Below are 10,758 nucleotides of genomic sequence, written 5' to 3'. Positions count from 1 at the left end.
TTCCCGTCCAACTTGTTTTATGATGGTACTTTACAGAACGGCGTCACCGTTGGTAAATATGGTTTTTTCCAGCTTTGAGTTCTGACTAGATTTTACCCTCCAGCTGGTGTATGTTGGACAATACTAATACAGCATAATTTTTTCCACAGCTGAAAGAATGCAGCCAGGTATGGATTTCCCTTGGCCAGTACCTGAGAAACCAATGTTCTTTTACGCTACAACTGGGCAAGAAGAAATTGGATCTTCTGGCACCTCCTTTCTTAACAGGTTAGCACCTCCACTGCGACTTTTATTTCTGATTTTAAAAAGAGATAAATTTGCAGACATTTACATTTCCCATCATAATCTTGTCGTGTAGGACCGAGGCTGCTGCTGTGGAAAAAATTGCAACTCGATTTCTCCGTGCTGGTGTTAAGCCTGAACAGATTGGCGTGATCACTCCTTATGAAGGCCAACGAGCTTATATCGTCCAGTACATGCAGTACAGTGGCTCTATGCATGTCAACTTATACCAAGTAATATCTCTTTATTGCTGCTATACACCACTTGTTTGCACAGTATATGACTTCAGATATTTTTAGGAAATTGAAGTGGCAAGTGTGGATGCATTTCAAGGACGTGAAAAAGATTACATTATTTTGTCTTGTGTCCGTTCTAATGAACATCAGGTAAATGCATCTCAAAAAACAGGTGATGTTCATGTTATATGTATACTGAAGGAATATTTCGTCTGTGTTTCTTGTAGGGTATTGGCTTCTTACAAGATCCTCGTCGTCTAAATGTTGCATTGACTAGAGCCAAGTTAGTTTTGCCTTTTGTCGTTTAATATTTTACTCGGCTTGATATTTTACGCGGTACTCCTTTTTTGTATAGATATGGAACTTTGATTGTTGGAAACCCAAAAGTTTTGTCCAGGGTTGGTAAATCCTAAAGTTTCTTACGTATTTTATTTTGTGGCGACTCTGCTCAATCCTTCACAGATCTGCCTAGAATATTTTTTGTATCTTTACAATGTTTTATTTCTTTAGCAAGAATTGTGGAATCACTTGTTAAACTATTACAAGGAGAATAAAGTTCTTGTTGAAGGTTGGTCTTTTTTAATGAGAATTATTTGCAAGTGCTTAGATGGTTCTTAGAATTTTGAGATATGTTGATCATTTATATAGGACCTTTGAACAACATGAAGGAAAGTATGATTCAATTCAGTAAACCAAGGAAACTTGTCAACAAAACAAACCCGGTAAGTTATGTTTCATATGCTGCAATCATTCTGAGAATCATTCTGTACCGACTATGAACCATTTCCCATTACCCTTACTCCATTCTTTAAAATCACAAGAGATGCTGTAACTTATATTCTTATGCTTATCATTCATAGGGAGGTCGCTTTATGAGTTCTACAATGTTTGATGCGCGTGAAGCGCTTATGCCCGGCCGCGTTATCGGTCCTGGTTTTGCGCCACAGATTGATCCTACGGCGACATACCAGGACGCTTACTACCGGACGCATGACAGAATGGGTTATATTGGTGCGGAGCGAACAGTTGCAGCTGCTGTTGGAAATATCCCTATTCCTGTGGGAATGTTTTTGCCACCTATGCCTCCCCAACCTCCACATAACTATTACAATCAAGTAAGTCCAAAACTTTTGTATCAGATTTCAGATTCCGCAGTTAAACTACGCCACAACTGGGAACTACGTTTTGTTATAGACAAGAACATTTATACTGTACCCTGTTTCAAACTATGTTTGTTTCATTACTATGTTTGGTTTTTTAGGCCATGCCAGGTCGCCCAATGCCAGGTGTACGACAACAACATGTTTCTAATCAGTATAATCGCAACAACCGTGCACAAACTTCAAACAATAGACATCAAGTAAATCATGGTTCCTATGGCATGAATACAAGCCAGGCTAGTCAGGTAAGATGATAACTTAGGGAAAAAAATCTCCAACACTTGCCGCTGTTTGTTGATAATATATATTGTAATTACAGGAGGCCTCACAGCCATTATCCCAAGGTCCGCTTACTCAAGGTGGTATGTCTCAACCTATGGCATCTCAACCATTATCCCAACCAGAACTGTCACAGGTATGTAATGCAAACATCTGTAGTACTTTCACTATGAAGTCTTGGAAGCACAATTCTCTTAAATATTTTACCCTGTGGTTTATTCTTATAGGATAGTTACTTGGCTGAAGATTTTCACTTGAAGTCTCAAGGGGATGCAGTCCTCTCTCAGGATTCCACGTATCAAGGCGATCAGGGTTACATGAACTCCCTGCCTGATTACAGCCAACCTAACTATGCCTCCCAGTATTAAGTGCCCGTCTGCAGGCATGTAGGGGACCCATACAGTATCAGGCCTGGTTCCCACTGCCCTCATTCAGGCCAAGATTGGAGGGAGATGCAGTAAAGTAGGTGATTGTACCCTCGGAGAGTTGAGAACAAACCCTTTGTTGAGATAAGTTGAGATTTATTACAAGACCATTTCATCGTTCACTATTATTACCACTGAGTTCGTTATAACAGCAATAGCAGGCAACTACTGAATCTTGAGTGATATCATTTAGAACAGGAATGTAAAGAATACCATTGTGTCAATTATGATAAAGAATACCAAACTAGTATTAAACAGTTGAGACATAAGTTAAATATATGTCTGTCAGATAATGAAAGTGATGACCAATTCACTATATCCATTTCTAGTTGTTCGCAAAGCTTGTAACCACTCATTTTTACAAATATATCTTTAAAACGCATTAAAATAATTTGATTGTTGAAAACAGGTCTACGGTACCTACCATACTTGATATGCAACTATTCACATCGAATGCAAACGACATCATTTCGTTTGATGGTATTTAATAAAGTATGGGGGATTTGATGGCCGCTGTTCGTAAGATATCTGATATCTCAGGCTCACGTGGACTGTTCTTTTGCTGAGAGTAAAAGATTAAAAATTGCGTGAATTGTTTTGTTTTTTGCATTTTGTTTATTTTAGGATGTTTGTATTTACTTTTTTAGTCAAAAATGTCTGAAATGACCTTTGTGATCATGGTTACGACTTATGTTTACGATGAATATTCGCATATTTCGCTATATTTACCTGCACGTCAAGGTCCCAAACATTGATCAATGGTCCCAAACTAGTATTTAGTAAAAAGTTAGACGTTTAAAATGAAGAAATTTAAGGACAAACTTGGGAAAGGATCATCTTCTCATGTTAGTATTAAAAAACAAAGCTATGAAATTGCTTTATTCTATTATAAAATCGTACTTTATACAAGAACGCACGTATTAAAATATTCACCATGTCCTTTTTTTCTGCAGGTAGCTTTGATGGAGTGGACGAAGTATGATGATAAAATATTGGATTATATTGTTCATAGTGAAGAAAATAAGTTGAGGTAGGTATAACAGGGTGGGTTGAGAACCACTTTAAGCTGTTTTTCCCACATAAACCTGTAAATATAAATATTAATATTTCTACCAAATAGGTTGGCTTTATTGAGGAAAGGTGTCACACCTTTAAAGAAGAAATCTGATGGAAAAACAATGTAAATATTTCAAAAATATATAAATATGAAAAACATGGCCCATCTATTTTGTATCACTGTCTCACGTGTTTTAGTCGGAAACTATCACTGATACTGTGACAAAAATCATTGTTGGTTGTATTATTGTACTGTTTTATATATTTATTTATTTATTTATTTTGCTTTGCCACTTGAATACAAAGAGATACTGTAATACAAACAGCACAAAGTTAATACAAATGCACTAATATTCATAAACTGATAAATCACATGGCAGGGTATTGCTACAACTCATGCCATGCAATTACAGAAATAACTGAATGTCTGAATTAAGATCACAATAGAGTCCTTCCAGTGACTCTATCATCTCTTTCAGGTTGGATGTTGCTTGTGAACATGGTCACGTTGAATGCCTTGAAGCATTACTAGAAAGGTGTACTGATGTTGTACCAGTCAGTAAAGCAGGTTAGGAAAGTTGAGTGATTGAAGAGAAGCAAATTGAAAATCTCTTCAAAATAATTATTTTTTATCATAAGGTGGCTCAGCACTGCATACTGCCGCAAAATCTGGGAGTGCAGATTCCATTGTTAAATTATTGCAATATAAAGTTCGAGTTGGAAGTATAGATGCGGACAAGATGACAGCCTTGCATCATTCAGGTATTCAGCTGTATTAATTTTTGAAACCTTTTTGTGTATTTGTAATACATGTATCATATTGCAAATCCAGTCTATTCATTTTGAATTGAAGAAGATGCTAAATTTGTTTTGTATTCACAGCAAGCAAAGGCCATGTTGATTGTGTAAGAATTCTTATTCAAAATGGAGCAAAGTTAAATTCAAGAGATAAGGTTTGTTTACTTATTTGCAGTTTCTTTCAAGTTTCAACCACCAGGCATTAATGACCTGGGTTCACAATGACTGGGTTGAAATGAGATCACTCCACCATTGCAAATTATCTCATGAATGTTAAAACCTAACCCTTTTTGGGAATTTTATAATACTTCATAACAGAAGCCAATCTATTCCCTTTTTTCTGATGTGTAGAACAGACACTACCAAGTTTTCAATAAAAATTAACGTCTTTGTAAATATAGGATGGTAGAACACCATTGTTGATTGCTATTCAGGCTGCTCGGGAAAGTATTGTACAAATACTTGTGGAAAATGGAGCAAGAGTCAATGTCACTGATAGTGCACATAAGTAAGATCCTTGTTAAATTCCAGGGGCCGGTTGTATCAAGCCCGTTTAGCTTAAACGGTGGTTAAGTTCAAAATAGAAAGTAAGTCTATCGTTTTATTCAACAAGCAAACTAAATGTTTTTAACCTTAATACAAAGATACTGTTTACAACTACATATTCAATGCATAATATTCAAGTTGACTTATTCAAGAGAGATGTAAGAGTGTTATCTAATCTTGATACAACCGGCCCCAGATATTATTTTATTATTAATAGACTACAAACATTATATGTGGCATGATAGAGTATTTTAAACCTCCTTTTTAGAACACCATTAATGTATGCGTCTTTGATTGGTCTGAAAGATGCTGTTTGTACATTGTTACAACACGGGGCTAATCCATTATTGAGGGATAGTAATGGTCACCAAGGTACGTACAATATGAACATTTTCCATGAATGCTAGCTGGTACATAATATATTGCATTGATGAAGAGCTTTTCATATTCCAGCTGAAGATTTTGCTCGGATCAGTGGCTATGGTGAAATTGTGAGGATAATTTCTGACACTCCAGTTTTACCCCAATGGGATTATGGTATCTATAACCATACCTCTATTTTTGTATTAAATTATTGTAATTGAATTTAACTTAATGTAGTAATGAATTTAGCTGCTGGTTTGCCAAACAATCATTTAATAAATACTTACTGTACTTACAATTATTTTTGTAGCTGAGGAATATATTGATGATGAGGACTCTCAAGATGTAAGTGATTTTAATTCTTGTTCTTATTCCTGCATTTTGAAAATCACAGTTCCAATTTGGCATTACTTTGCTGATGTAATTATTCCCCCTTTAGGGATCTGTGATTGGTAGTAATGACGGCTCCGATGTTGCTTCAATGTTGTCTCATCCTGATTCAGAACACAGATTCGGTGTAAGCTTGTTTCCTCGATAACTTTTTTATGTGGCACCTGGCACTGCTGATTTTATGCTTTGACTGTTTTAGAGTGTCTACAGCAGTGACAGACGATCATCTTCGGTATGTTGATGCATTTATTAAATTACTAAATTGTTCAGTTATTTTGTGCCCCACCATGACATTTGCGTCTTAATGGCATCATTTCGAAGAATTCTTTACTGCTAAACAATGAACAGGAGAATCATTAAGGCCATTGTAATTACAGTGCTTTTTTCCTTCCATATATAGTAAGCCATCCATCCATTGATTATATATGTTTGGGCACAGCAAAATTGCATCCTACAATAGCACAGCTTGTACTTGTACTGTGTAATTAAAATTTTATCCTTAAAGCAAATATTTCTTTAAATCTTAAGTCAACGTCATTAGGAAGATAATCTTCTATTAATCCAACTTTTCTATGATCTACTCAAAATGTTGACAGGACATTGGCGCCATTACTTTGCATATATGACATAATTAAGTTGCCTTGCATTTTACCAAAAGCTTTTAGTGTATACTTTATGCAGACGTTTTTCTGGGGAATGATATAGCTGGCATTTGAAAAGTTGCATAGCTGCATCTTAAGTTGATCTTAGATGAACTAAAATAGTATTTTTCTCTGCAGCATTCTGTTTCAACATTCATTTCCTCATCATCGCATCCTGGCAGGCTTGAAGCAAATGTTTGTAAATTGGATCAGGTAAAGCAGTTGTTTTTTTGTCTTCATCTTGATTTGGTCTTAGTTGTCCAAATTGCTGCATGAAAACATTGCATCCAACATCTAATATATGAGACAAACTAAACCAATTAACAAATAGGCCATGTGCTGTTGGTTTTGTATAGTCAGTCCAAAAACAACACACAATACATTGACTTTCTGAATGACTTTACTTGATTAATGATAATATGTACCTGCATGGGTGATTTGTTTCTGTATATGTATGCAAGCTTCAGATGATCATCTGTCTTTAAACATGTTTAGGAGTTAGAAAGAGAAAATAACCGATTAAACACTCAACTGCCCACAATGGAAATGTCACACTCAAACAAGGTAAGAATTAAGAAATATAATGTACCGTGATGTGAAAAACATTGCTTCAAACCATTTCATCGCAATCTATGTACTACATAAATTTCTGATTTACCTTGTACACCGACAATGCAAAATAAGAACTTAATAAAAAATTCTATTTTGTTACGTCTAGAACAAAGTAAACAGATTGAAGGAGGACATTAATTATAACAAAATAACTGTTGGACAATCTGGTAAGATTGAAATAAAAAATTAATATAAAACTTTAGTCAATTACATATCAAAGTGATGTCCTTCTGTTCCATTAATTTAAATTCAATTTTTTTTTCAAAGATGATGTGGAAAAAGTACAACAGGAGAATTTTCAGAGGGAAATAAATGCATTAAAAGCAGAAAATGAGCAATTGAAAAATGAGCTGGTAAGATATATTTTAATTACAGACTGTGGATTTTATGCATTATAATTAACTTCTCTGAAATAAGTTATATTAAATCATTCCTACATAGATTGATATTAATGTTGATGACAGTATACCAACTATTCCTATAACAGTTTATCAGGAATTAAAGGTAACTTAATTAATATATAAACCAGTATTATAATTGATTGTTGTAATGTAACTATACAGGCCTAGACAAAATTGGTTGGTACAGGTTTAGGTCACTTACTCATCAGGTGTTCTCTTATGTAAAATAGGAATCGACTGAAGAAGAACTGTCAACTTTGAATGCTAGTTTTTCAAATTTAAAGAAGGAAAATGATAATTTAAAACGTCAGGTATGCATATATAGTGTTTAATAATGGGACCATGCATGCATGTTATGGCAATGCAGGTATATCATTAATGTAATATATAGATGTAATAATGCAATTGAAAATGGTTTGTTTAGATTTTGGAATTGAAACATCAAACACGGGATGAGGCACAAATGAAATCTGAGCAGAAAATTTGTGCTTTGGAGGAACAAGTTTTAAGGCTTCAAAACCAGTTGATGGTATGAAACTACATCATCCTACTTTGTAATTTGATAAACTGCATTGTTAATACACTATATCTGCCAGGTTTTTAAATGCTATATTTGCAAATTCACACAGGAGGCAGATACTGAGCATTCCAAGACAATTAATGTGTATAGATTACATCTACTCAATGCACTACAGGTAATGAAATTAGCCTGGACTAACTTTAGCTAAACCAACTCATTTTAAAACAGAAATCATCAATCTTGCTGTAGGGAGTTATAAGCAAGGATGTTAAAAAAGCATTGGAACTTATTTTGAAAATACGAAATGATGAGCAATTTTGTTGATGATCTGGATCATCGAAGGAAAAGGAATAGAAAAGATGAATAGGTATTCTTTGAATCCCACTTTAATGCCTTTTGTATTTACTGCAGCACACAAACAATTATTTTAGCTTAGAGCAAATCAAAAAATACATAAACAACTTACTTCCATATACATTTGAGCAGCCTACATTGTAGATGGTCTGTCAACCTGGGGCCGGTTGTATCAAGCCCGTTTAGCTTAAACGGTGGTTAAGTTCAAAATAGAAAGCAAGTCTATCGTTTTATTCAACAAGCAAACTAAATGTTTTTAACCTTAATGCAAAGATACTGTTTACAACTACATATTTAGTGCATAATATTCAAGTTAACTCATTCAAGACAGATGTAAGAATGTTATTTAATTTTGACTTATCCACCGTTTAAGCTAAACAGGCTTGATACAACCGGCCCAAGAACACTAGTTCAGTTAGCTAATGTTATTTTACTCAAGGTCTTTTCTCAAGATCTCTGAAATAACACCATTATGTACATATATATATCACAAGGCCTAAAATTCTATATATAAAATGTGTTTTAGCACTTGATTGTAATATAGGACATGTATGTTACATAAGTTTATTTGATATCTAGGATGTTGATAGTGGAGATGACAAACACTTGTTTATATAGCTGTGTTTCTAATGCATTTCATACCCACAATCAACTTCAGTTTCAAGGTAGCCAAATATATACAAAGTTTAAGAGTATAACAGTCACTCAAAGATGTTCACCTAACTACATCATGCAGATATGTCAAAATTAGGGTACATTTTAGAGTCAAGTGTAGAAAATTATTTCAGGAATTTGTCCGTCCTCGACCGAGGTTCCATTATTGTTTCCAGTAGCATATGAAAAATGAAACACAATATTCTCATCCTTTGGTTCAGGTATTTCACAAACAACTTTACGCTGTCCTTTTGTGCCATAATACGAATCAGCACCTTTCAAGGTTGCACTTGCAACATAAATGATGCTTGGGGAGAGTTCTATTGGTTCACTGAACATCACACGGAATATGCTTGGGGTTCCATCGCAACTAAACGCTGTGTCGTTCTCTCCACAAACCAAGCCAGTCTCAGTGTTAATGATTTGCATTTTGACATTGTAATCACTGGGACCATGAATTGCACCATAAAGGCCCAAACCAACAACAAAGATACGCTTGTTTACCGAGAACCGAATCCGATCACTTGTACCACTATAACCCCATCGGTTTTCAACTTTTGAGAATCTCCTGACAGACTTCTCCCGGCCGGTCAGGCAACATCTTGGCTTATCAATGAAATTAACTTTTGGTTTGGGATTCACATGGAAATACAGAAATAAACTGACAATTTCTTTCTCTGTTAAGATACCAGATTGTGCTGGGCCTGTTGCAAAATCTTCCACTGGCATCAATGGGAAACGGATCTGGTACAAAGCCTCAGATAAGACACACCTAGAAATAGAATTAATTTTTCATCTATTTGCAGAGGTTGGGTTTTGGTCGAGGGTACAAAGTCGAGGGTCGATTTTTGTCGGATTTTCGATCATCGATTTTTGTCGGATTTTCGATCATCGATTTTTGTCGGATTTTCGATCATCGATTTTTGTCGGATTTTCGATCATCGATTGTGATTATTAATTTCAAATGTCAACAGTTCTCTAAGTCGTAACCACTAAAATTTAGACGTGAATCCTTGCAAAGAGCTCCCTTCCATACCAGAATATATTAATGATTGTAATACACGAGAGATCTGTATTATTTACCTTAGATTTGCTGGCGTTTTGTTCAATTCCTTTCGCTCGCATTCTTGTTTTGCCCATCGCACTGCGTGTTGAAACAACTGGCTTTCTTTCAGTCCTAGTGTGTCACGTTTTAAAACAGCTAACAATGTATTGTAATCAATATCCGTAAAACCTTCGGCATTAAAACTTTCAAACGTATTCTTATCAATACATTCCAAACATCTAGTTGCTAACTGTGACTCGTCAAATAATCTCGCCTGTGTCAACAGCATGAATGCATTATCAGGACGAAGGTTTTTCTTTAAAAAATCAACGCAAGCATCTTCCATAATCGGCACTACGTATTTTTTAGCTGCATATAATGTAGTCATGACAGTTTCTGGGCCGATTTGGATCTCGTCTGTATATAAGAATTTTAGGAGAGCAAGAAAAGCTGATGATTCTACATCAGGCAGTTCTACATCATCATTTGGGCTTGCTATACCACCATTGAACATTGCATCAAAGACAGCGCTTCCCATTGAGAGGACAAACCGATGTGCAGGAATACGTCGTCTTTGCGAACCCTTGCCAACGATAAAATGAACATCACAGAGTATTTCATTATTGAACAAAAACTTTACTCTATCGTAGACATTAGTTTTTCCTGCTTGCCAATTGTACGGTTGTGTAGACATACTGTTTCTTGCGATTGTTTGATACGCGACATATTGATTTTCCGTAATGGAAATATCGAATCAAACTAATCTTTCTGGGTTATAAGCCCATGTTACGGGTCACGGAATATATAATTAGAATCGCGGAAATATATAACACAGTGTTTCCAGTTTTCTGTGTTTCCATGTTTCTATGTTTCTTATTTCTATGGTTCTAGTTTCTATGTTTCTATGTTTCTACGTTTCTGTGTTTCTATGTTTCTGTGTTTCTATGTTTCCAGGTTTCTACGTTTCTGTGTTTCTATGTTTCTGTGTTTCTGTGT

At 35.2% G+C, this 10,758-nt stretch overlaps 3 protein-coding genes across 3 annotated transcripts; 2 read left to right on the top strand and 1 right to left on the bottom strand.

The window, feature by feature from the left end:
- Nucleotides 1-6: 6 nt before the first annotated feature.
- On the top strand, nt 7-2,759 carry LOC114544136 (regulator of nonsense transcripts 1-like). Its single transcript, XM_028562855.1, has 12 exons — nt 7-52; nt 150-267; nt 359-515; nt 582-668; nt 746-801; nt 874-916; nt 1,029-1,086; nt 1,167-1,240; nt 1,379-1,633; nt 1,780-1,923; nt 1,998-2,093; nt 2,185-2,759. Exons 2-12 carry the CDS (start codon nt 158-160, stop codon nt 2,323-2,325), a joined length of 1,221 nt encoding a protein of 406 aa, XP_028418656.1. The 5' UTR covers nt 7-52; nt 150-157; the 3' UTR covers nt 2,326-2,759.
- A 193-nt stretch (nt 2,760-2,952) lies between these two features.
- On the top strand, nt 2,953-8,296 carry LOC114544137 (ankycorbin-like). The gene is made up of 21 exons (XM_028562856.1): nt 2,953-3,227; nt 3,336-3,412; nt 3,503-3,562; nt 3,918-4,006; nt 4,078-4,200; nt 4,321-4,391; nt 4,638-4,744; nt 5,051-5,154; nt 5,236-5,319; nt 5,456-5,490; nt 5,585-5,662; nt 5,735-5,767; nt 6,315-6,389; nt 6,672-6,740; nt 6,895-6,955; nt 7,056-7,141; nt 7,230-7,292; nt 7,420-7,500; nt 7,614-7,718; nt 7,819-7,884; nt 7,959-8,296. Exons 1-21 carry the CDS (start codon nt 3,183-3,185, stop codon nt 8,031-8,033), a joined length of 1,587 nt encoding a protein of 528 aa, XP_028418657.1. The 5' UTR covers nt 2,953-3,182; the 3' UTR covers nt 8,034-8,296.
- A 12-nt stretch (nt 8,297-8,308) lies between these two features.
- LOC114544138 (BTB/POZ domain-containing protein 2-like) lies at nt 8,309-10,527 on the bottom strand. Its single transcript, XM_028562857.1, has 2 exons — nt 9,801-10,527; nt 8,309-9,489 (listed from the first exon to the last, which is right to left on the bottom strand). The coding sequence occupies exons 1-2, from the start codon at nt 10,454-10,456 to the stop codon at nt 8,829-8,831; spliced, it is 1,317 nt and encodes a 438-aa protein (XP_028418658.1). The 5' UTR covers nt 10,457-10,527; the 3' UTR covers nt 8,309-8,828.
- Nucleotides 10,528-10,758: the final 231 nt, after the last annotated feature.

This window comes from Dendronephthya gigantea, unplaced genomic scaffold, assembly GCF_004324835.1.
Source record: "Dendronephthya gigantea isolate DGI-Jeju-01 unplaced genomic scaffold, DenGig_1.0 000661F, whole genome shotgun sequence".
Lineage (NCBI taxonomy): Eukaryota > Metazoa > Cnidaria > Anthozoa > Malacalcyonacea > Nephtheidae > Dendronephthya > Dendronephthya gigantea.
This window is presented reverse-complemented; position numbering and strand designations above follow the sequence as displayed.

Bases quoted from the DNA above. Each gene is read 5' to 3' on its own strand.
- LOC114544136 (XM_028562855.1), top strand. From the start codon at position 158: ATGCAGCCAGGTATGGATTTCCCTTGGCCAGTACCTGAGAAACCAATG. The intron at 516-581 runs GTAATATCTCTT...AGATATTTTTAG, and splicing joins TGCATGTCAACTTATACCAA to GAAATTGAAGTGGCAAGTGT. The intron at 1,087-1,166 runs GTTGGTCTTTTT...TCATTTATATAG, and splicing joins GAATAAAGTTCTTGTTGAAG to GACCTTTGAACAACATGAAG.
- LOC114544137 (XM_028562856.1), top strand. From the start codon at position 3,183: ATGAAGAAATTTAAGGACAAACTTGGGAAAGGATCATCTTCTCAT. The intron at 5,155-5,235 runs GTACGTACAATA...TTCATATTCCAG, and splicing joins GGATAGTAATGGTCACCAAG to CTGAAGATTTTGCTCGGATC. The intron at 5,320-5,455 runs GTATCTATAACC...TTATTTTTGTAG, and splicing joins TTTACCCCAATGGGATTATG to CTGAGGAATATATTGATGAT.
- LOC114544138 (XM_028562857.1), bottom strand. From the start codon at position 10,456: ATGTCTACACAACCGTACAATTGGCAAGCAGGAAAAACTAATGTCTAC. The intron at 9,490-9,800 runs GTAAATAATACA...TTCTATTTCTAG, and splicing joins AAAACGCCAGCAAATCTAAG to GTGTGTCTTATCTGAGGCTT.